A 26,691-nucleotide genomic window follows, 5' to 3' on the forward strand; every position below is an offset into this window, starting at 1 on the left:
AATATGTCATACACTAAATAAGACTAAAATATTTACCTTATTACTACTTCTAGTTTAAAAGGTAGTTTTAGGAATTTAAATCAGTATTATTAGAAACAAAAAGGAAAGGGTCAACTTACAAATCATCACTTGTTTTTAATATTGCCATTTTGTTTTATGTGGCTAAAATGAACAGCATAATATATGATAAAAATAAGGCATCATTACAGGTTCACATTTAAAAGTTTTATTTGGCTTCCTTCTGTCGTTGAAATTTTGCAAATATCTCTGTTAACCATGAGAGCACTTACTTGCATTTTAGTAAATGCCTCAGGTTTTCTAATGTCTAATTTTATTCTGTGAGCTTTCACTATATAATGTTGAGCTTTTCAGGTAGTTGAAAACAGGAGTTTAAGGTGGTATAGACAGTTTGGGGAGTTTTTAGTTCCTTTTTATTTTGTGCGGGTGAATCTTCCATGAGATAAAATTACCCTATTTCCTTCCTCATATACCTGTTGCTTCAGAGGAGTCAATAAATGCAGCAATTTATTAACACATATTTAATAAGTACTGTTATATTCCAAGGAAGGAGTTTGTATACCAGTATTAATATTATAAAAGCTGTGCATAAATGAGGTGACAACTTTCTTAAGAAAGGAGGACATAAAGTAATATGAGATTTTAGAGAATAGAAAAGGGTATTGAGTCAGAAAACTTGGGTTTCAGTCCCAGTCCTGAACTTTATGTGCTCTGTGTTTTAGGGATTATAGGATAATGTCCTATAGAGTTTTGGTGAGAATCAAATCAACAAATCTATACTTTGCAAGATGTGAAGTGCTATGCAAATATTAGGCAATTTAAAAGTCATTGTTTGATGACTTTGAGAAAAAAATATGAATGTACTTTGTAAGAAGTATCATTGTAATTGGAGGAGTTAAGGAAGTTGGGTTTCAGCCAATATTAGAGGAATAAACAAAAATTAGCTAAGAAAAACCATAGCAAAACCGTACTCATGTCATTTCCCTAATTCCTCAATATTTCTTGTGTACTAGTTTAATTAGTTATTTATAATTATTAATGTGCTATTTTTATTTGAGGAAGCTAAAGTTTATATTTTATATTTTCATTTTTAGATATTCTCCCAAGAAGACGTGTTTTAGCCTTTTGTTTTATTGTTTATTCATCTCAGCCCTTTTCAGAAATGATTTTTCTTTATTTCATTTTTCTTCTTTCATTTTTTCTTAAGCCTGCTTATCATGAACTATGGACCTCAATATTTTTTTCAGGAGATCTACTCAGGCATATTATTTCAAATTATACATTCATTGAATCTTCTCATTTTTGTGTGCTTATTCTGTTTTGTCTGACTTCCTTGCACAACAAAGTGCAATTCTTTTTTTTATGTTTTTTGACTATATTCATGATTGATTCTTGAGTAGTATGTTGATAACTCAGAAACAAATTCTAGATGTAGTAAATATTTAAAAAACAAAAGTAATGCATGTTTTTGGTAAAAATTCAAAAATATGTATCAGGGAATGTATGCTTCATAATAAAACCTTATGAGTTCAGTGAATATTCTTTTAGATTTTTTGCACATATTCTAATCACATGTATCTATATAATTTTTATTTTAGAATAATTGTCATACCATATTTTCTATGTATACTTCTTATTTATTTAATGATATATGACTTGACATTTAAAAATGTAATGTAAATGACAATCAACAAAATGATCTTTGTAGAAATCTGTAGCAATTTATTCTATACTACTATTTTTTATTGTTTCTTTTAGAATTCATGTAAGAGATCATTAGCAGCAACCTTAGCTCATAAGAGAAGCCTCTTATTTAAAAATTAGTCTGATTCTCTCTGTCGTATTATTGTTAAAGCCATGTAGAAAAAAAAAATCAGTTGTATGTGAACCCAACCTTAGGTGAGCTGAGTTACAAAAAATTTATAGCGATCTATACAAGGTAAAAGATCATATTTGGAATTTGGAGTGTATCAAGAAATAAGTCCTTAACAGTTTTAGTGAATGTACTGTTCTTGACTTTTTAGTTGCTTAGATGGACTTCATAAGCATATACTATACTGTTGTCTCTCAGTATCCTTGCGGGATTGGTTCCAGTACCTCCCACAGATACCAAAATCTGCGGATGCTCAAGTCCCTGATAAAATACCATAATATTTGCATATAATTTATGCACATCCTCTCATATATTTTAAATCTTCTCCAGATTACTTATTGTACCTAATACAATGTGACTGCTATGTAAATAGTTGTTAACTGTATTGTTTAGGAATTAACATATTCATTACAGACACAATTTTTTTAATTTTAATATTTTCAATCCATGGTTGGCTGAATCCAAGGATGTGGGACCCATGGATATGGAGAGATGACTCAGTCTTAGCATCATTTTTAGATCCATTACAGTATCTTCATCTTTAAAAAAATGAGCTAATCAGTTTTGTACTAAGTCGGACTCTCAGAACTTTGCTGATGTAAGAATGATTGCTTTAAGAAATAATTAAGTTAAAAACTAAGTCTGTTCTTAAATTAAGAAAAGGAAACTGAAATTCCCATTGTTTTATTTGACACTTCTCTAGTTATAGAGGCATATTAGAATTTTACATGAGACTGACATTGGAGGCTGATTTCATTTTGTGTGAAGTTCATCTCATTACTTTTTATTTACTGTTGTATTTACTTTAATGTCTTGAGTATATGTGTGAACTTCTAGTATTCTTTTCTAAGTTGTCTTATTTGTCTTTTTAACTTCATTGTCGTTGCATTGCATTCATTCACACTTGTTTATTGATATAGGCAATATACGCCAGACACTATTCTGGACCATGGGGTTACTATAATGAACAAAACAAATATAATAATTTATCACCTTATGAGCCCACATTCCGAAGGGGGAGATAGACAAACTATATATATGTATATATATGTAAGTAAAAAATATATAATGATAGAGTGCTAAGTTCTAAGGGGAAAAATTTAAAAGGGAAAAGAAGATGAGATATTTAGTTGGGGTGAAAGAAAGGATATTGAATGTTATGTAGGGTGGCCAGAGTAGACTCACTAAACGGTGACATTTGATTAAAGACTGGAAGGAAGTAAAGAGCTATTACCCGTATGGCTGTCTGAGGTATTAATTTAAGCAGGAAAGCAGTAGGCTCTGAGGAAGGAGTGTATATAGCGTGTCTGGAGAACACGAAGGAAATGTGTGTGGCTGGAGGGGAGTGAGCCAAGGGGGGAAGTGGTAAGAGGGAGTTAAGAAAAATGATAGGAAGCAGATTAGATGAGGCCTTATAGACCACAGTAAAAATTTTGGCTTTTATTCTGAAGGAGATGAGAATTTTGAGCAAAGAAATGGAATGATTTGTTATAACAGGGTCCCCTGACCATGTTAAGAGTAGACTGGAGGAGGACAAAGGGAGAAACAGTATGTGTAGTTGAAATATTGTTATTGTTGTTATTATTACATGGTACACCTCTGTGATCTTTTACATTCCTTCATTTCATAATCAATTTTATGTAAGAATGCTTTCTAGGATAATTAAGTTATTTACAGGTAATCATTCTTTGAGAAAATGTAATTTATACTCAAGTTTTTTTTGAAATTATTTCTTTTTATTTATCCAGATTTGGAATTAGTTTTGTAATCCAAGATTTATTATTTGTATTGTGATTTAATAATTGAGGGTGTACCATGTGCCATATAGTGGGCAAAGTGGTTTGCACAGTAATGATTAGCCAATCCTCACACTTATTCTGTGAGGAGATCCAAATATTGTCTCTGTTTCACCAGTTAATAAGCTGAGACACTGAGAGATCTTGCTCAGTGTATTGCATACCTAGAAATATATGAATGTATTCAGTGTGAAATATTCTTGAACATCAAAGCTAATATTTCATAGCAGGTCTGTTTACTATCAAAAGTTCTTCAGGCGATTTATTAACAACTGCCCTGAATTAACTCTAATACAAACTGCTTTAATTATAGCCTATAGTTAAGTGTTAAAATAAGCTAATGCATGTTTGTTCCTCACCTGATGAAACAGAAATATTTATTTAAAAATTGTTTATAAATTAAATTCTAGTTAATTGAGTCTTATTTTATTTTATACTATGGAAAAATCGCTTTAGATTTTTAAACTTTTAATTGGGAAAATAATCTTCCCTTAATGCAAATAATATCCAAATTTAGACAGTTTTCAAAGTTCTTAACAGCTTTTAAAAAATGGAGCACACCCATATCCATAATCTGTACATATCACCTGTGTATGTACAGGTGAGCTCTTTGAGCATAATTAGATGGAAGCTTTAATCACACTACATACATCACAATGCTTCTTGCATTGAAAAGTATGGCCAATAGGATATTTTTTATTTGCTAAATGTATTGCTGTCAATTCATCCATATGAACTGATATTTGAAACACGAAGACAGAGAAATGGGGTCTTGGCTGAGTTTTGAGGAAATACTACTTACCTGGTTCTATGAAATAAAAAGTGCTAAGATTTGAGCATGTTGATATCTGCAGTTTTGTCACTGGTGCATTTTATTTCTTTATCAAAGGTGTGTGAATGAGTGTTTTTGGTAGTGAATAATACATGGAAACCCCAGTATTGAAAATGAGTAATACTGTATCAATAAGTCAGAAATAAATGATCAGAGGTGTTAAAATGTTTTTTTTTTTTAATATTAAAATGTTTATTACTATACTGGATATACTCCCTCAAACTTTTGCCATTATTTTTGGTAATGAAAGTTTTATCAAATGGAATGTATCTGTAAACATGTAAACATAATTCTTGTTTCTTAACTCAAGTGTATCCCGTGTTTTGTTTCCTTTGGTTATCATTTTAGCAAAATGTATTTCATGTCTGTTTGTTAGTTTTTCTTTTTTCTTTCTTAACAATTTGAATTGCTTTTAATCATTGTGAAAATTAATTTATCTGTCAAAAGGGAGATTTTTAAAACGTGGTCAACTTTCATTTATTCATTTTTATTTTTATTTTTTACCATCAAAACCATTTTTAAGTGTAAGTATATTCACATTGTTGTGCAATGATAGTTTTTCTTAAATGGAACTTAATTTATCCATGAGTATAGCCTTTCTGAAGCAGTGTCTTTACATTTATTCTACTTTATTGGTCTCTCTCCAGAATCTATATCGATTTGAGGGCACTGGGTTTTCAAACATCCCTCAACTTATAGATCATCACTACACAACGAAACAGGTCATCACTAAGAAATCGGGTGTAGTTCTGCTGAATCCTATTCCTAAGGTAGGTGCATACATACACTTTTTTGTTTGTTTGTTTTAAAAGAATGCTTGGTGAGTTAACATTTTCCACACTAAAAGTTCTCAGTTTATTAAAATTAAAGTTATTAAAAAGTAATTAAAATTTTTAGTTCAGAAACAAAAAGGTTTTGTGGTTAACACTAGTATCACTACAGTTTTGAAGCATGGAATTTCCTTGATTTTATTAAGGTGGGTTGCCTTTTTATTCAGCATTTACTAGGATACAAATGATTTGTTTTTGTTCTTTTCAGTTTTTCTTGAAAAACTTGAGGCTTTTCTTCACTTTATAAGGTTCATACTTTGAAAGGTTCAGGTTATAAAAGATTCTAAGTTGTAGAAGTCAAGGAAAGGCCAGCAATTAAGAATAAATTAGATTTTAATTTGGGGTGATAGGTTTACAATGTATTATAAGATATTGGTATTTTTAAAAACTACACTACTCTTCTCAAAGGCAGTAGATCATAACTTCCCTATGTAGAGCCAGGTGTCTGGGGGAGAGATTGTTGTAGGCCACTTTTATCTCTAAGATCTATCACAGAACATGCTTTAAGAGATTTGTGAGGTAAGGAATGGGTATGAGGAATGGGTATGAGAATGCTTTAAGAGATTTGTGAGGTAAGAAATGGGTACGAGGAAGGTTTGTGTTTTTAAAGTAAAACCAGTAGGTCCTAAACCAAAGTGGAACAGTGGAGCTGACTTAGCTTCTGAGCACTCTTGATGTTTCAGGAATTGGGTGGGGATCAGCAAGAGTCCTTTCCTTTAGGGGCTATTATAAAGAACAGCATATAAATAGAAAAGCTATGAACTTGGTAGGTTGATTAGATTTTTATATATATAGGTATGATTTTTAATATGAGGTAAGTGCTAGTCCCAAGAATGCTAGTGCATTGGCTAATTGGAAATTTTTTTTAAAAGTATTTGTTAGTCTAGAGAATAATGTCTGTATTTATACTTTCATTATATTACTAAATCTTCATTGAGGGGCTGAACTTTAATATTCCTCTTGCAAAACATTTTGACAGTCAGTTGCTAAACATTCTAATTCTGTGCCTAAGGAATTGAGCTTTTTGACCAATTTTCTAGGATTATGAAATTGCCTCATTCTTTGTTAATTTTTTAAATTAATTTTTGCCACATTAATTATAGGAAACCAGAAAAAGTTCTTCTTTAATCTGAAACAGCTTGTCATAGTTTTTTCTCTAGCGAAAAAAAAAGTCTGCCATTGTTTCCTCTTTCATTTATGAGTAAATGCTATTGTCTTGCAGAATTCTGGGCTGGCCCATGGCTAACTCGGGAGAGTGTGATGCTGATAATACCAAGGCCACGGGTTCGGATCCCATATAGGGATGGCCGGTTAGCTCACTGGGTGAGGGTGGTGCTGACAACACTAAGTCAAGGGTTAAGATCCCCTTACCGGTCATCTTTTCAAGAAAAAAAAAAAAAAAAAAAGAATTCTAAGATCTTTTCTCTTAAGTCAAAGTGATTGGTTCTTAAGGCTTCATTTACTATTTATACATCAATAACTTGCAAATTTATATTTCTATTCAGGTTTATCTTTCCCCATACTCAGATTTTTCTGTTTTTCATCTTAAACTGTGAGTTCATCACCTTTAACTACAGAATTTGTTCTTCCTTTTTTTAAACATGTGGTACCACTAAATACTCAGCTTCTCAAGCTGTAAATTTAGGGGTCATCTTTAACATCTCCTTCTTCACCACTGCCTTCCCTCCAGCAGTTTAAGTACACTTTGTATACTTACTTGTACATGTGGAAGTATGAAGTTCAGTTCCAGTGTATTCTAGACTGAATAAAATTCAGTATAGGAAGATAACTTCTACCCATATTAGGTTAGCAAAATATATAAACAGGTTTTCAGAGATATTGATGCTCCATTTCATAAGCCAACCAAATATTTGCACGTCTAAAGGCTAAGCCAGGTCTAAATATACAGACCAAAGCTATAAAAGAGAGAAATAACAATGCAGATATGGGCTTGAGTAGAATTATATAATATAAAATAAAGCTGTACCCTCACTATATAAAAATATTCCATGAAATGAACCTAGATAATGGATTAGATTCTCTGGAGTATTACATGGTGAATTATCTTTCTTTCCAATCCCTAATACTGGGGAATTGACTTTTTCATCATTTGATAGCACTAGCTTTGAAAATAAATGTATACCAGAAGCTGTAGAAGATTAAAGGGCTATATATGGTTTTTTTATGAGGTAGAAATTTAAAGTTTATCTAGCCTATTATTAACCTGACCTAAAGTACTGGCATTTGAAATATGCAACTCATTATCTTAGTCTGTTATAAATATTGTTATATACTTGATTTAAAGAACCATGTTACTCTTTTAAAAGAAAATCACAAAGCAGAGGTTGTCAGTTAGATAATTTTCAATTATGAGTAGAGAACAAATTGATATAGATTTTGTTATGGTGTTATTATCTGTCATATATCTTCCTTTGAATTATTTGTACTCTTATCACTGAATCTATTTCTTGATTTAATTTGTGTAAGAAGTTAATATCTTTGACCATAAAATGTGCTATAAAATATCTAATTTCTGTATTGTTAGACTTCCATTTTTTAGCCTACATAGGATGCTATTTTGGTCTCAATATGATTTCTGTTTCTCATTTATTTCTGTTCTCATTTATTTTTGGTCTTACCCTTGAAAATATGCTTCTCATCATAATGCCTAACTGGAGGGCACAGAGACCAAAGTCATCTCTTTTTTATCTTCATATCCTTATGTATATTCACTTAGAGATATAGGAAACTAGACCATTAGAGTTAGAGAAATTATTTAACTTTCTCATAGTATTAAAGCTAGGGGTGCCTGAGATACACATCCCTCACTCTCAACTGTCTAATTTTTCCTACATTGCCTCCCAAAGCCTGTGTAAAGACATGGAAGACGGAAGTTGTCATTGTAAACAGAGGTTATTAATCACCCATCATTGTCATCCTTATATTAGCAAACACACTGGGCATGCACATGGCCTGTTCTTTACTTAGTTCAGTTTCTGCTCAAATGTCACTTCATCAGAGAGGCCTTCTGTAACTACCATGTGTAAAATAACACATCACCCATTTATGCTCCCTGATTCCCCTTTTTAATTTCTCTTTGTCATGGTTATGTTTACCTGACACTATAATATATGATGTATTTTAACTATTTGTCTCCCCCAAATGAAATTTAAGTTTCATAGGGCCAGAACTGTATTTAACAATTAGTGCAGCTGTATCTCCAGGACCTACAAGAGTGGTGGCCCAGATTAGGTATTCAATAAATGTTTGTTGAAGGATTGAATTCATTGAGCAATTGCTAGGAGCAAGGTATTTACTGAGCTTTTTATATGCATTATCTCATTTAACTCTAGTGTATTCCTGTGAAGTAAGTATTGTTATTAACTCATACAATATTATGAATGAGGAGCTGAAGCTTAAAATGGTAAATGACTTGCCTAAGATAGTACAACTGATAAGAGGCAAAGCTGGGATTTGATCCCATGTTCCTAACCACTATCTATTTGTCTAGATTGTAGAGTCTGGAATTTAGAGGCTAGAATAAACTGTTTATTTTAAGGAATATGATGGTGAGTTTAAGGAAAAGGAAGTCTCTTTGATTCTATAAAATGTTAAGTTGAAAAAAAGACTTTAACATATCAGAAACTATTTGTCTTTTTATTTTCAGATGACTTAAAGACTATTTTACCTTGTACTTACATAATATACCTTGCCTCTTTCAATATTACTGTTTATAATGATTTTCCTATTTTAGAAGCTTATGATACAGTTTTTGATATGTTGAAATATTTCTATTTAACATTTTAAGGAATCAAAGAGACTTCCTTTTCCTTAAGTCCACACCATGTTTCTTAATTCATAACATTTATTGGGTAATTTTTTAAAAAATTAACAATTTTAATAAAGGGAAGAATGGAAAACATGTGATTCAGTGTTTATTCACTTAGCAAATGTTTACTTAGTACTCTCTCTGTGCTGAGCAATGTTCTGTATAATGTCAGAGTGCAGTAAATGCTATGGAAATGAAGCAGGTTAAGGAGATGATGAAGAACTAGACCTGCATGGGATGAGGGCAGGGCTTGTGTGGTGTGTGTATGCTTGTGTATAGTGGAAAGCTACTATTTTTAAGCTTCATGATCAAAGAAGGCCAGCCTCCTAATAAATTTTGGGCAGAGATGTGAATCAAACTAAGGTATTATCTGTGTGGTTATATGCAGGGGTAGTAGTAAAAGTATTTAACAGTACGGCTTGGGTAGCAATGTATCAGAACAGATGCCAGCTATAAACAACTGGTAGAGCCATAGAGTTGTTTGCAGGGTGGATATTCTCTATGTGGATCTGGGGAAAGGGTGTTCCTTGCTGTGACTGAGGAATAGCAGAGGCTAGTGTGGCAGAAGCGGAGGAGAGAGTAATGGGGGACGAGCACAGATTGGATTAATTTAATAACTAATATATATTGTCTCGGAAGGTCAGTTGTTCATTGTATAATTTAAGAAATTCACTTTGAGTAGAAACTCAGCATAATATTTTATAATTTTTCATATTGGGTCTCTTAAAAACAAAAGATTTATGTTTAATAGTAGTAGTGAATTTCAAGGGGATATTTTAATAGTAATATGGCCATCCAAATAAGTTAGAGTAAATCTTATGTTTTTAATTTCTAATAACTTTTTTCTCCAGTAATATTATTCTTGGAGGCATCTAGCTAGTCATGCTTTTACAATTAATTCTCTTATGCTGTCATTTGCATGGGATTTTTTTAAAAAGTGCTCTGTGTTTAAAATTTGAAAAGAGATGAGTGGTTTTTTTTTTTTAGCTCTTGATAATGAGATAATTAAATATCATGTCAAATTAGATTTCCAGCTGTGGAAACCCACAGTCTGGGGAAAAAAAGTACTGAACCAGAATACCTACTATTAAGATTTCAATTTAATTGGCATTTTTAGATCAATTCATTACTCCTATTGAGAGTGGAAAAGCACAAAAAAATTACAAAGTGTTCTTCTAAGGAAATTCATTAGGAATATACATCTCCATGTGGGCCTCAGATTTGAACAAAGACAATCCAATTTTAAATCCCAGTTTTCACCATTGGCCCACACCATCGTAGGCAAGCCAGCCTCCTCACATCATATGCGGCTTACAATAACCCCACTTGTAAAGATCATATGAGAAAATCTCTGTGGATGTATTTTGGAAAGTATAATACACATACTTTCTTGTTTAAAAACTTATTTCACAGGACAGATAAATCAGAACAGAAGGCAAAATTGGAAGATTTTTAATTGTGAAGGAAAAAAAAAATTTATCAAGTGCTGTTGAAAACACTCTACCTCTATTATTTTATTAAATCTTTCAACAACTGTGAATTGAGTGTTAACATTATCCACAATATTAGGTGAGGAAATTTAGAGATCGTTATTTACCCTAAATTACATTTCTTGTAGGTTTCAGAGTTCTTAACTGAAACTGATTCTGTTTTATTCATCATCTTTTTATTACAACTCCAGCTAGCATAAATTATAAGCTATGTTATCTCAGTGATGTTAATGGTTCAACATTATTTTTTTCCATACTCTAATATTCCAGCACTGAGATGTAGCAGAGAACTTGACAGTTAAGGTCCTATTCCTCATTAAAGTCTAGCAGAGACTAGAGCATATTGTGCTAAGGGATATAGAGAATGATATTTGAGTATTTAGCCTCCATTTAGGATAGTCTGGGAAGTCAAATTAAATTTATATTTTAGGCTTGATCCCTTTAATAATATAAAACAACCGTGCCAGACCACATGTAACACCTAGACTAATTTTTAGTTTTTTAAACCTCATCTATTACTAGTAGACATTTTAAGGAAAAGCAATGTTAGTCTCAAAAAATTAGTAGACCTTGGAGACCACTAATGTTTCATAAGTGATCATTCAAGGGTATTATATTCAGAAGCCTACCTCAAATACCATGATATTTTTAGTCTGATGAGCTAGATTTTTCAACAATGAGTTCCACACATTTGTTATTTACCCTATAAATATTTGACAAGAATAGGCAGACGAGGCCTAAATAAGGCCTAATTTTTAATTCAAGTTGAAAGGCAGAATTTTATATTTATAGTACAAACATTGCCTGATGTGTGTCATTTCATCATTTTAAAGTATTTAATAGACCTTCTATATATGCATGGACTTTGGGAAACACGTGGGAATGTATAACAAACACGTAAGAAGATATGTGTATGAACATTGTTGAATAACAGCTTTTTTCCCCTCTGTTTCCTGTTGAAAACCATAGAACAGCAACAAAGATAAATAATCCAAAAACTGCATTTTTCATTATGCTAGAAACCATATATAATCCACGGATGTCAAAGTACATCTTAAGGTAGCCAAAAGCACATTAGATTATGCAGAAGTTGTATAGCAAAGAGTTAAGAGAATACGTGATCAAAGAACCAAGCTGTAGTAGATCTCACCAAGCTCCAACAAAACTACCTACTGAAAGTGAGGAATTCACCCTGCAGTTCTAAGGCTATATTCCTTGCTTGCAACAATGGATGTAAGAAATGGGTGGGGGGAATAAAAATTTTCATAATATTTTAAATGACACAGCCAAAGCTGCACTTGGGGGAATATTCAGAGCCTTATATTCTTACATCAAAAAAAATAAAAAGAATGAAATATGTGAGGTATTCAACTCAAAAATTAAGAAAAATCAAATCCACAGTTATATCAAAAGAAATCAGAAAAAAAGCATTAAGAAAGAAAAAACATAAAGGAATGAATTAGAAAAAAGAAAAGATATATATATATATATATGTACAAAATGCCTGCTTTTTAAAAAAAATTAAAAATACAGCCAAGAGAAACTCATACAATAAAAGGTCGAATTTCTTTCATTTACAATGAGCTACTAGAAATTGGTAAAATACAAACAACAAAATAGAAAAATTGGCGGTGGATATGAGTGGATAGTTCAAAAACTAGAAATGCAATTGACCTTTAAAGGTATTAAAGTTGGTTACTTCACTCTAGAATAAAGGAAAATCAAAATTATAATGAGATTTTTTTTGCCTATCAGATTAGCATAAATTCAAAATTTAATAACTCATTTTCTTGACAAAGATGTGAAGAAAAACACCCTTTGATAATTTGCTGTTGAGAGTATAATTGGGAAAAAACTCTGTAGAAGGAAATTTGGAAGAATCTGTCAAAATTGTAAAACATATGTACCTTTCACTCCACAATGACACTTCCATAATTTATTCTTTAGTTATATTTTCATATGTGTGAAATGGTGCCAGTCCAAGGTTAGTCACTGTAGCATTGCTAGTAATATCAGGAGAAAGGGATAATTGAAATTTCATCAGTAGGGGCTAGTTAAATAAATTATGGTACCCTATCCAGTGGAGGACTGTGAATGAGGGAGCTTTTTATGTTCTGATTGGAGAGAGCTCTAAGATACTCATATATTATTAATAAATGGAACTAAACTGCAAAACTATTACCTTTTATGCAAAAAGGGTGGGGAGTATAAGATTATATGTCTGAATTTGTTTTTATGTGATAAAGAAACAAAAATATACACGAGAAACTAATAACATGGTTATATGTTTGGAGAGGGGTTTGAAACTGGTAGCAGAGGTGTAAAGAAAACTTTTTACTTGTTACACTTTACATTTTTTATTTTTTTAACACTGTGAATATGTTACCTATTCAAAAGTTAAATTAAAAAACTATCGAAAACATAGTACCTGCCTTCAAGCAATTATAATTTTTCAAAGAGATGCTTTACTGAAAAACTATTGGTAAGGACTAAGTATTCATGTTATATATTGTTAAAGTAGGAAAAGCAATTTATAAAATAATATTGTGGTATTTTCTTGTTTTTATAAAATAGATTTTAGTATGTGTGTGTGTGTGTGTGTGTGCGTGTATAGAAAAAGTTGAAAGGCTTTACTCCAGAATATTAATTATGATTATCTTGGGTTGGAGGAGTTATGGGTGGTTTTGGGGGGGCTTAAGTGTAGTTTTTAAATTTTTTTATTGAACATGTTATTATTTTTATAATATGAAAATTATATTGTACAATAATGTTTAGAAGAACACTATAAAGCAATGTTCCTAAAAGTTTTTCCCACAATGCATAGGAAGAAATTTGCCTTTTCTACTGAGATCCAGGACACACAAAATTGGGAGTATTGATGTGTATGTGTGTGCATAACTGAAACTTTTACAAAACAACATTTTATGCTTCCTATATGCGATGTATTCTATTATATTTTTAAAATGTCTACATCCAATAAGTTGATTATGTGAACCTTAATTTGAAAAATATTTATGTGTTTTTAAAAAATCAATAAAAACTGATCTTTAAAGTAGCAATATTTGTTATGGGAATTCAGAAGAGGAACAAATAGTCTAGGAATGGACCATAGAGGAAGAGGGACTTGAAATAGGTCTTGAGGATAGTCAGAAGCAATAGAGAAATCGTTTGATAAAGGGATAGTCTAAAACATGGGAAATTCCAAACCTGTTTTAAGGAAGGGAAAATCAGTCTGACATAAGCAAATTATTTAGGAAGGTGAATAATCTGAAAAGTTTAAGTCATATTTTTGAGAGCCTTGAATACCAGGATTAGGATTTAGGATTAGGATGCAAAATGCCATTCTGCTGAAGGTTTATAAGCAAGAGGTGAAAGTGAACTAAGCACACACTGACTATAGTGGTGATACCACAAACCTCACTAGATTGGAGACTATCCAGCCTTTTAAGTGCTGGAAGAAGTTAAGGAATTTATTGGCAAATTTAAAAAACAGAAAAATAATAATTTTCATTTTATCATTTTTCACATAGGACTTGTGTAGCTATAAACAAATTATATTATAGTCATGTTAAAACAGAAGTAGAAACTAATTATCAATACCGTGGAAAAATAAGTAATGGTGGAAATTTAAAAGTAGTAAATGAAATATGAAATGCAAGCTCTTATAGGCTTATATTTAATTTGTGTTGAGCTTGAAATTTAGCTGTAAGCTTCTTGAAAGCTGTTCTAGAAAGAGGTAACTGATTTCATCATTATAAAGGAGGAAAGATTATAATTTGTTTAAAGCAAAGTTTTACTACCAATAAAGGAAATTTCTCTCTTGGGATTTTAGATAACAATGTCCTCAACAATATTACTGCAAAAGTTTGGGAACAGATTTCATAGGTTGTTGGTTTTAGTGTCCTTTTATAATAGCCAAGGGCGTAATGTTAAAATATGGTTTAATAATGAACATTCTACCTCACCATTTTTTGGCTATTTTCAATTTTGCTGAATAAAAATAATCATAAAATTCTAAGACTACAGATTTATAATCAAAATATTAATAAAATTAGCTATAATTAGCTATAAATACATTAAGAAGTTGAAACAAGTACTAAAATACCAAAGGATTATACTTATGACACTTACAAATGTAAATAAGATAAATGTAAAAATATCTTAATTGTGTACCTGAACAGTGTAATATTTAGCTAAGTTGCTAGAGGACCCACATGTTGTGTGACAGAAACCTTAAGATGGAATGGATTATTGTTGAAGTATTATTTTTTCATTCCTACTTTGCCCTTGTGAAAAAAAAAAATCTATAATGTGTTTCCAGTAATTTATTTTATTTTGTAAATTATCACTTCTAAATTGCTTAATTTTATGGAAAGTCATCATGTCTCTTAATGTCTTATTTTCAAATCTTGAATTTGGATGTCAAGAACATATTTGGTATTCTAAAAACCCCAGAGTACAATGTACTAAGGTAATGAGATTCAGAAAGCATGAAAACTCTATAGCAAGAAAAGAACAAAGGAATTCTAATGCACAATATTCTTAAAGTTGGTTGATTCCATACTTCAGGCAGGAGAGGAGTGGTCAATAGAATAGGAGGGGCAGAGGAGAGATGTTAAGGAGTGAGTGGGGTGAGTTGGCGAGAAGTAGAAATATGACAGAGAAGAGGGTATCTTTCCTCCTCCCGCCTGGATTGGTCTTTCAGTCACATAACCCCTCTTCCATAGCACTACTCTGCTCCCCCTGCCCCTCAACCTGAAGCCCACAAAAACTTCTGAGGTGCCAAACCTCTGACACTGATGTGTAGTTTCCATCCTCATTATCAACCAACTTTATTTGACATACATATTCTTAAAATATTTCATAAAAGTGTCTCCTTTTTGGCTCACATTGAACTTTGCAGTAGTTGTAGCACTTATTCTGTTCAGTCTTCTATTGTTAGTTTTGTGTGGCTGACATCCCCATTAGATAATAAACTATTCGAAAGCAATAAGGATATTTTTACTCACTTTTATGGGTCTCTTAGAGTTTAACACATAATAGACATTCATTAAATATTTGATGTTATTTTTGAGAAAATCTAGACATTTAATAAATATTTGATGAAATATTTGAAAAAATATAAACAAAAAACTTTAATATTTTGTTTTAGAATAATACGGAAATGGTTGCTTTTACAGTTTCCAACGAGGAGTATGGTTTAGATTTATGAATGAGATCCTTTTGGAAACAAGATATATTCAGTTTCAGTTTCATTTGTACAATAATTTATTTTCTATATTACCATTTTCATCTTTTGTTGCTTTATATTAGCAGTTATTTTCCCTGTAGTTATGATGTTCTTAACAAGCTTTATAATGTTTATAGGTACAGATAGAAAATGTTTCTGGCGCACTCATATTCAGCTTATCTGTATTTTATACTACTGCAAACTATGTTTAGTTGTTTTTGTAAAAATGATTTGACACAAGATTTCTCTCTGATATTAAAGTGGTAGAGCAATCTTATATAATATTTAATATTCCGTATCTGCAAATTACTATCCCATATTTAACCCATCTCAAAAGTGAAAACGATATACAAGAAACATTGTGCTTGTTTTCACTTTTAAAAGAACCAATTATCTTTCTTTACTGTACTATCTAAATTAGTGTTCACCTTCTTCTGCCTGGTCCTAGAGTGGAACAATTTAATTGTGCCATGAAAGACTTGTCTCACATCCTATTTTACATAGACTAAATATACATGCTAAGCATTTTAATGACATAGGAATAATACAATTTAAACTAGAAAGACCAAGGACATTAAAAAGATATCTGCAAGTGATTGTTTTAAATGGAAAACCTCATTCATATGTATTATGAGCCTTAGAAAATTGAAGCTTTATTTATGTTAACAACTTGAGTATGTTAAAACTAGACTAAAAAATGAGATCTTATAACAAGAATACCCATAGAAATTATAATCTCATGGATATCCTTGAACCTCGATGGCGGCTATTTAAATTAATGGGCAGTTGAATCAAGATCAGCAAAGATGAGTTATAATTTCTTGTGTGTCTCTCTTAGTAATAAAGGACCCATATGTTTTAACAATAGCCCTCATTGTTTTGTGGTCGTACCATTAGGGATGTTTCCTATTGGTGGCCTCAGAAAGGTGTGATTTCCCCCAATACTTTCTAGTAATGCTGTGTTCTCTTTTTATAATAAATCTTTAACTTTTTTTGACCCTAGAATCACTTCAGTTGGAGATGATAAGATTAATTTTTTAATGTCCATTATATTGGACTTTGAAATAGTCAATAGTTTTCTGAGTCTTCCCTAGAAATGACTTCTAAAAGACTCCTCCATACCAATAGGTTTTAAGCATGTCTATGACTGTCTCTTCAGTTAGCATTCAACAAATACGTATGTAGTTGCCTATTATATGATAGAAACTACATTAGGTACTAAAGATACAGCAATGGCTGCAACAATCTTTTTGTCCCAAAAGAAATTAGATTCTGCTTGGGAAGACAGACTAGTAAATAAGAATTATGATTGTGGTGATAAGCCCCGTTATTGAGGAATTTTATCATATTTTAGAGGACATAAGAAGGGCATGTTTCCTTAAGAGTTTAGGGAAGGCTTCCAAGAGGAGGTATTTTTGGGCTGAGTTATGAAGAATGACTGGGGGTGTCCTGGTGAAGGGCCTGGCAGAGTACAGTGTTTTGGGCAATGGAGATGCATCTGATCTTGGTGTGAAAAATTTTGTGGCACCTTTGAGGAACTATAACGATTACAGTTTGTACACCTGTGGAAAATATATTAGTTGTGAGGGGATGGGAGAGAGCAGCTGTGGTAGGCAGAATAATAGCCCTAAGAATATGTCTACATCCTAATCCCCATATCTGAAGACAGAGGCAAGGTAAAATAGCTTCTGAACTGAGAAGGAACTTCGAGACCAAAAAACAAAGCAGGCAACTTCATACAGTTTAACAAAGAGTTTATTAATGGGTAACTTATACACAGGAAGGATTGGGCAGGTAGTGATCCAGATGTTGGTGTAGCTAATCTCCATACTATTTGGAGGGAAGTTGGAGTTTATAAAGGAACTTAGGACAAAAGGGAATATGTCTACTATGGTGTGTCTAAAGTCTTGTGTTCAGTGAGTGTTTAGCTTAAGGGTACCACCTACATCAACAAGAAAGCTTTGATCTTTACCTTAAGTTAGCCTGGCTTTTCAGTCATTGTCTTAACTATGCTTAAGCTTGCCTAGCTTCAGATTAATGGATAACTTCCCAGTAAAAAGCCTATTAAGGTGGGGAGGGTTATATGAAAGGGCAAGTAAAGCTGAAGGGACCTGAAGATGGAATTGATATGGCCTGCATTTCCACACCCCAGAACCTGTGCATATGTTCTATTACATAGCAGAAGGGACTTTGCAGATGTGATTATGTTGAGGATTTCAAGATGGGAAGATTATCCTGGATTATCCAAGTGGATCCATGGTAATCACAAGTATCTTTATAAGCGAAAGAGGGAGGCAGGAGAGTCAAAGTCAGACAAGGTGATGTGATTACAGAAGTAAAGGCTGAAGTCAGTGGCCAAAATCCAAGGAATGAAGATAGCCTCTCAAAGTTGGAAAAGGCAGGGAATGGATTATCTGCTAGAGCCTCCAAAAAGAACACAGCTCTGCTGATACCTTGATTTAGCTACAGGAGACTCATTTTGAACTTCTGACTTCCAGAACTGTAAGATAAATTTGTGTTGCTTTAAGACCCTAAAAAATTTGTGGTAATTTGTTACAGCAGCAATAGGAAACTAATACAGGAAGTGAGGTTGGAGAAGTTAAAAGGTGCCTGGTAATAACTATTTCATGCTAAAGGGTTTGATCTTGTCTTAGGAATGATAGGAAGCTTTGAATGGTTTTATGCTGGGAAGAAGAGTCATGATTAGATTTGTATTTTATAAAAATAATTATGGTTTTATTATAGTGAGTTGTTGACAAGTGAGAGATAGAAGTGACAATAAGATGTAAAAAGGTAGATTTGGGTATTTGTGGAGGTGTTGAATTGCGAATCACTAGCTTAGTTATTTGTCAGAGTCAGTGAGACTTGGCAAAGAATGTGGTGGGTGAGACAGGTTTTAAAGATTATTTTCAGGGTTGTAATTTGAGCAGCTCGGTGATGGTGTCCTAGACTGAGATCTGGTAAAAACCAGGTAAAGAAGAAAATTTAGGGCATGTTGACTCTGAAGTGTTTGTGACACTTCCAAATAGATCAGTCCTGTAGGCAGATGGATATGCATATCTAGAATTTAGGAGCAATCTCAGAGCTAGGTATAGACTTGGCAGTCACCAACATGTAAAGAAAATACCCGAAGGCTTGGAGTACATGAGAACATATGTAGTGTGAGGAGAGGGCCTTGGACAGGTAGCCCAGGGATGGAGGAAGAAGAGACTTCACTGGTCTCTCTCACTGCTTCCTTCCTCTTTACTCATGTTGCCTGCCTTATTCATACAGGCTTTCATCACTTTAAACCTGTATTGCTGATAACTCACTTACTTCTCTTTTAGGATCTTTTCCCCTCTTTTGTCATTAGATTTATCCTGTTAAAATAACATTTTTTCATATCTGGTGATATTAAATACCTGTGATACCACTTTTGCTTTTATGAATCAGTGCAGGCTTCTTAGTCAATTAATTTCCTATGATGTGATTCTAGTTCATCTGCTCAACTTAGCCCCTTGTTCCTTGCCTTTGCTTTTTACCTTTCCTTCAGCCCACCTGTTAGTATGTATATATAAGAATATAGAACCTCAAGCTCAGCATATGTACAAATGTAAACTCATATGCCAATTCACTCCTCCATTCCCCCACTGGCCCTGCTTGGTCTTTGTGAACATTATTTTGGCATGTAAACTATAAAAGATATTTGGAACATTCATACTCCTCATTTTCCCTCATTCTTTATATTTAATGAGTCATGAATTCCTGTAACTTATACTTCATAATGGCTTTCAAGTTTGTTAACTGCTTTTTGTCCTTGCTGCTGCTGTCTTAGTGGAGGCCTTCATTGATATGGGTCAACTTGTAAAGAGTCTGCTGTTTCTCATGCTTGCCAATCCTTTGCCCTACTGCCATGTTTAGATGTTTGGAACATCTAAAGTAATAACTGAGCCTGTCATTTAAATACTTAAAGTACTCTAATGAATCTACTGGTCAGTTTGAAACATTCTAACATACAAGGACTCTTTGTGATCTGTGTCCTTTCAGCTTTTTCAATTGTTTTTTCTGTCAATCCTTTGCATGTGTGAAGTTGCAATTTACCAAAATACCTTTCACTTCTCAGAATGTTGTTTGCCTTTTCATACCTTTCGATCTTTGTAATGCTGATCTCTTTTCTTGGAATGTGTTTTGAGCATCATTTCTTGTTTAAAGTCTTTGTTACCCCACTAGTTTGAATTAGGTCTTATTTTTTGAACATACAATTCTGAACAAGCATGATGATATCACTTATTTTGCAGTATTAGACTTATTTTACTTTTTATATACTTCTAGGTGTGGATCTGTGAAGTCAAGAACTATTTTAATTTATCCTTATCTTCTTTGAGCCTGGTTTAATGGTAGCACACAAATGGTGCTCCACAAATATGGGCTGAAAGAAATTTTATTTTTTTTATTTTTTATTTTTTTTAATTTTGAAAGAAATTTTAAAGAACACAAGACAGTGTGTACTCATAGATGTAACTGTGTACAAGAAGTTCAAAAAATCTAGGCATTAATAGGAATATTGTAATAAAACAGTGCTGATAGTCTTATCCTTAATCAATGGCTCTAGAATAACACCTACATCCCTTAGACTAGAATTCTAGTAGCTACCTTCAAAAAGAGCCAATGAAACTAGAAAAGATCTGGATTGGGGAAATTATCTGGGTTAATAATTTGGAAGTGTTATGCAACTACCAATGTTAAGGAAACAGTTGTTCAATGATTCAGTGATTTCTGGTGTGTGTTATCCCTGCAGGGCTTGTCTGTATTATTTCTGACTACCGTAGAGCTTGTGATTCAAAGTATTGTCTTAGATATTTGGAGAAGCCTAAATCACTACTTTCATTGATGGCAAGTTGCATTTCCTTTATTAATCCTTAGAAATCCTAGTTTGGGGTTATAGACAATTGAAGCAATGTTCTTGCCCAATTATTTCCCTGAGTGGATAGGCAGGAAAGGCTGTCTAGAGGCTGATGCACCTTAACTCCTTCTCCACCAAATATATCTTCACTAGGTTAACTGTTTTTCCTTTGAGACTTTAGACAATATAATTAATCTCTTTGTAATGCCATTTCTTTTTCTGTACCTACTTCGCAGAGTTGTTAGAAACGCAAAGTAGTGAAAGCATTTTGTAAACTCTCAAATACTTTAAAAATGTCACTTATTATGATATAGTATGCAATGAAATTATGACCAAGCTGGGTTGGAGAGTGTAATGTCCATAGACTTGGGAAAATATATTACTCATTTAGCTGAGGAAGCTTAAAAAATGAAGATATCTGGATAATAGGTCATCTTTTTTCATAATTACACAAAATTCCTTAATATCCTTTAGGTTCCTGTTACAGAAATATGTTTGACCCAGATGTATTAAACAGATATGCTTGCAATTTAGGACAAGACAGGGGAGAAACTGTATCATTGTGTGGATTATAGATTGAACTAATGAGTTATATACTCAATTCATTCTGAAAATAGAAAGGAAATTATGTATATTTTGATGGTGAGTTTTTTCATTTCATAAACTTTTAGAAAATAGTGGAGAAAGATATGGTAGTTATTTCAATGAGAAAGTTAGGTGGACCAGTAACTGCAAAATGAAGAATTTAGAGAAGTCAGTGTTTGTAAGTTATAGATTAAACAACAGATGTATTTCACATGTAAATATTGGTCAAATCCAGGAGCTCAAGAAATGTTACACAGCATTACTCTGAAAAAAGAGAAATATATAATTAAACATAATTAAAAATATTAAAAATGAAACATTTAAAGAAGAACTAATACCAGTTCTTCTCAAACTCTCCTGAAAAATTTAAGAGGAACGAATACTTCGAGATTCATTCTATGAGACCAACATTAACCTCATACTGAAAGCAGAAAATGACACAACAGCAACAAAAAAAACTACAGACCAATATCCCTAAGGAACACAGATGTGAGGATCCTCAATAAAATGCTAGAACAGAATCCAAGAATATATTAAAAAGATCATTCAACGTGATCAAGTGAGATTGATCTCAGGGATGCAGGTCAATAAACGTGACATATCACATTAACAGAATGAAGGAAAAAAACCATATGATCATTTCAATAGATGGAGAAAAAGCATTTGATAAAATCCAACACCGCTTCATGATAAAAACACTTAACAAGTTAGGTATAGAAGGAATGTACCACAACACAATAAAAGCCATATATGGCAAACCACAGCTGATATCATACTCAATGAACAAAAATTGGAGGCTTTTTCTCTAAGATCTGGAACAAGATAAGGATGCCCATTTTCCCCACCGTCATTCAACATAGTACTGGAAGTTCTAGCCAGTGCGGAAAGGCAAGAGAAAGAAATAAAGAGCATCTGAATTGGAAACTAGGGAGTCAAACTATCCATATTTGCAAATGACATGATCATTTACATAGAAAATCCTAAAGATTCCACCAAAAATTACTAGAAGTAATAAATGAATTCAGTGTAGTGAAAGGATACAAAATCAACACAGAAAAGTAAATATGGCCTTCCTATATACCAGTAATGAAATAGCTGAAGAAAAAATCAAGAAGGTAATACCATTCACAATAGCTACCAAAAAAATGAAATACCTAAGAGTATATTTAACCAAGGAGGTGAAAAACCTACATAGGTGAAAAAAATTGAAGAGAACACAAATAAATAGAAAGATATCCCATGTTGTTGAGTCAGAAGAATTAACATCATCAAAATGTCCATATTATTCAAAACAATCTACACATTCAACAAAATCCCTATCAAAATACCAATGACATTCTTAACAGAAATAGGACAATCTTAAAATTTATATGGAACCACAAAAGACCATGTATAGCTAAAGCAATCTTGAATGAAAAGAATAAAGTTGGAGGAATCACATTTCCCAACTTCAAAGTATACTACAAAGCTATAGTAACTAAAACAGTAAGGTACTGGCATAAAAATAGACATATACACCAATTGAACAGAATAGAGAGCCCAGAAATAAACCAGTGTACTTACAGCCAACTGATTTTTGACAAAGGTACCAGGAATATACAGCAGGTAAAGGACATCCTCTTCAATAAATGGTGCTGGGAAAACTGGATATCCACATGCAGAAGATTGAAACTAGACCCTTGTCTCCCACCGTACACAAAAAGCAACTCAAAATGGATTGAAGAGCTAAATTTAAGACCTGAAACTATGAAATTAGTAGAAGGAAACATAGGGGAAATGCTACATTAAATGGAAGTAGGCAGCATTTTTTTGAGCAAGAGTACAAAGGCACAGGCAACTGAAGCAAAAATACACAAATGAGACTACATCAAACTGAAAAGCTTCTGCACAGTAAGGGACACTATCGTCAAAGTGAAGAGACAACCTACAGAATGGGAGAAAGTGTTTGCAAAATGCACATTAGATAAAATATCCAGAGTATGTAAGGAACTTAAACAACTCAACAGTAAATAAAATAACCCAATTAAAAATGGACAAAGAAGCCAAACAGACATTTTTCAAAAGAAGACATACTAATGGCTAAAAAGCACATTAAAAAAATGCTCAAAATCACTAATCATCAGGGAAATGCAAATTAAAACCACAATGATATGTCATTTCACCACAGTTAGAATGGCTGTTGTCAACAAGACAGAAAATAAGTTCTGACAAGGATGCAGAGAAAAGGGAACTTCCTGCATTGTTGGTGGGAATGTAAGTTGGTATAGCCATTGTGAAAACGGTGAGGACATTCCTCAGAGAACTAAAAATAGATCTACCTTATGTTCTAGCTAACCCACCACTGAATATATACCCAAAGAAAATGAAATCTATGTATCAAGAAGACACCTACCTGCTCTCCCATGTTCATCACAATGCTGTTCACAATAACCGAGAGATGGAATCAACCTAAATACCCATCAGTGGATGAAAGAATAAAAAAATTGTGGTATATGTACATAGTGGAGTACTATTCAGCTATAAAAAGAAGTGATATCCTATTATTTGCAGCAACATGGATGGAACCGGAAACCATAACAAGTGAAGTAAGTCAGGCACAGAAAGACAAATACTACATGATCTCACTCAGAAGTCGCATCTAAAAATAAAAGTGGTTCTCATAGATGTAGAGAGTAGAGTAATAGTTACCAGAGGCCAGGAGGGGAGGGGAGACAGTGGGGAGGAGAAGTGGTGCACTAACGGGTACAAAACGATGGTATCTCCCCTAAGTGAATCTTTGTGTGATGTGTATGTATTAAAGCAACACACTGTACCCCACAAATATGTACAAGTAAATGTTAAAATAAAATTTTAAAAACTGTTTAAAAAAAAATAAAAGTAATCCATATTGAAATATCCATTTGCTAATTATATCATTAAGTAAGGCAAAAAATAATTCTAATCCTATTCATACTGGATATTATGTAATAGTAGTTTACTCCATTACTGGTGAAAAATAATTCATACCGTGAGCCAATTTTGCAGTGTCAGCTATGTGACCATGAAAAGCATTCTCTCCTATTTTGATAAACTCTTGTAATTGTTCTGATTCCTCTAATGGAAATCTTCCAAACCAAAATACCACTTAATTCCATATCTTTAATCCTGTTGTACCAGAAGGACATAGAACTGTGAAACTTTGTCTTCAAGTGCCTTGTCAAATACTAACATATTTGAAATTATTTTAAAATTGGTTGGTTATTCAGGCCATTTGTCAAGATCATGGGAAACATTTAGAAGTCACTGAAGAAAAATTGAAGAAACAATGTTTATAGGTATAGACCGATATAAAAAGTGAATTTCCAAACACCCTGAAGAAGACTGAACATGTTTATTATTGTTACCTAATTCCCATAGTCCGCAACTGATCATTAAACATCTCCTACGGGTCTAGTATTAATTACTGAGTGATGTGAAGCAGCAAAAGAAACAGGTGATCTCTGGCCTCAGAGATCTTTATTAAGTTGCATGTCATTTCCGTCCTTTTGTTGGACAGCAATGACATGCTGATTAATAAAGATCTCTTGCTATTTGCTCAAATTTCAGTAAAAACTGAATACACATAATTGTTAAAAGGGCAAAAGAATGACTGTTGGAGGGTTTTAAAGAAGGTTTTCTAGAAGGGATTTGAGTCATCACTTGAGGTTAATGCATGGAATAGCACAGTATAATTCATTATTGTGTCAAAGGCATTAAAGAAAAGTGGAAATCATGTTTTAGTTCATAATTGAGGCTTAGTAATGTGTTTTAGTTTACTTTGTTGTTCAGTGTAGGGAAAAATATAGGAAAATGGTCAGGGCCTCTCAAACGTTCAGAATCTTGCCGAGCATTTGATGTAAATATGCATGTGCTCCCAGGTGTTCCTTGGTTATTGTCTAATGTAATTGCACATGTGCACCTAGGTGTCCTGGGTTATGGACTTAAGTGTAAAGGATGAGTGGCTCTGATCCATGCGACCTCTCTACCCCCAGGATGCCCCCAGGGGAGGCCATGGGGAGGCTGCTACTGCTTCTGGAGGCTGTTGCTGCAAGCTATTGCTGCCAGGTCCCCTGGGACCCTGCATGAGGCTGCCACCGCCACCAGACCTGTAAGCTGCTGGACCTCTAAACTGCTCCCGGGGTCTTTCCCAATTACCTGGCATGGACCTGCATGTGAGGGGTCTGGTGACCCAGCCTGTACAATGGGTTTGAAAGGTCTGAGCCCTAGCCCTGACAATACAAATGGAAACTTAGTATAACAAAACATTTTGGTTTTAGTTATGATTTGCCTTACTGTACAACCATTGTAGTCATGTAGCTTTACATTCAGTAATTAAAATTAAACGTAGAAGAAAGTCAGAGGTGTAATGTTTATTTGATAATTGATTTATACATATCTTCATTCCAAATAAAGAATTTGGAAACACTTGCAAAGATATGTTTAATACAACAGACGAAAAATGAGAGGATGATGAAACTGGAATGCAGAGAAAAAAACATAATTACATATTTAAGGAAGGTATAACTTTTATATGGAAATGTTTACCAGAGGTTTCTCTAAAGTGGATATAGGCCAGAAATTCAGTTCTGAGTGAACAAACAACAAAAGTAAAAAAAATAAGGAAGCCCCTGAGAACAGCGATGCATAATTTGATATTTGAGAAAAAGCTTCCGTAAGTCTTTTTTCAGGAAACCAGCCTTTATTTAATAAACATGTATATATGTCAGACAATGTTCCAAGTGCTTAACTCTTTTACTTCTCATAAAAATCCTATGAAGTGGGTATTACTATTTTATCAGTTTTATTGATGAGAAAACTGAGGCACAGAGAAGTCAAAGTAATTTACCCAAGACAGCATAGCTATTAAGTGGCAGGACTTGCATTCCAATCCAAGAAATTTGACTTCAGAGTATTTGATCTTAAACATCATGCTCTACCGCCTCTCCTAGTGGTACAGAAGAGGACAGTGCCTGCAATTCATCTTTGTAGTAAGTATATTGAGTTCTATATGCCTGTTTCTCCTTATAGCCATCAATGATGCTATTTAAGGATGAATGAAATTAAATTAATTTAGGAAATATAAGTACTTACCCATTTTTAATTAGAGATCTCCCTATGGTTCACCTTCTAGACCAGTGGTTTTAAAAGTGCAGACCCTGAATCAGTAGCATCAACTTTACGTGGGACCTTGTTAGAAATGTAAATTTTCTAGCCCTACTCCAGACCTACAGAATCAGCAATTCTGGAAATAGGGCTCAGCCATATGTGTTTTAACAAATTCTCTAGGTGACTCTGATGCTTCTTAAAG

At 33.0% G+C, this 26,691-nt stretch overlaps 1 protein-coding gene across 3 annotated transcripts in view; it reads left to right on the forward strand.

The window, feature by feature from the left end:
• FER (FER tyrosine kinase) overlaps nt 1–26,691 on the forward strand; it is a 468,630-nt gene that overhangs the window by 223,333 nt on the left and 218,606 nt on the right. For all 3 annotated transcript variants that reach the window (XM_063085334.1, XM_063085333.1, XM_063085335.1), the window contains exon 12: nt 5,167–5,289. In XM_063085334.1, coding sequence (XP_062941404.1) covers nt 5,167–5,289 — 123 coding nt within the window. The remainder of the gene's footprint in view (nt 1–5,166; nt 5,290–26,691) is intronic.

This window comes from Cynocephalus volans, chromosome 2 (genome assembly GCF_027409185.1).
Source record: "Cynocephalus volans isolate mCynVol1 chromosome 2, mCynVol1.pri, whole genome shotgun sequence".
Taxonomy (NCBI): Eukaryota; Metazoa; Chordata; class Mammalia; order Dermoptera; family Cynocephalidae; genus Cynocephalus; species Cynocephalus volans.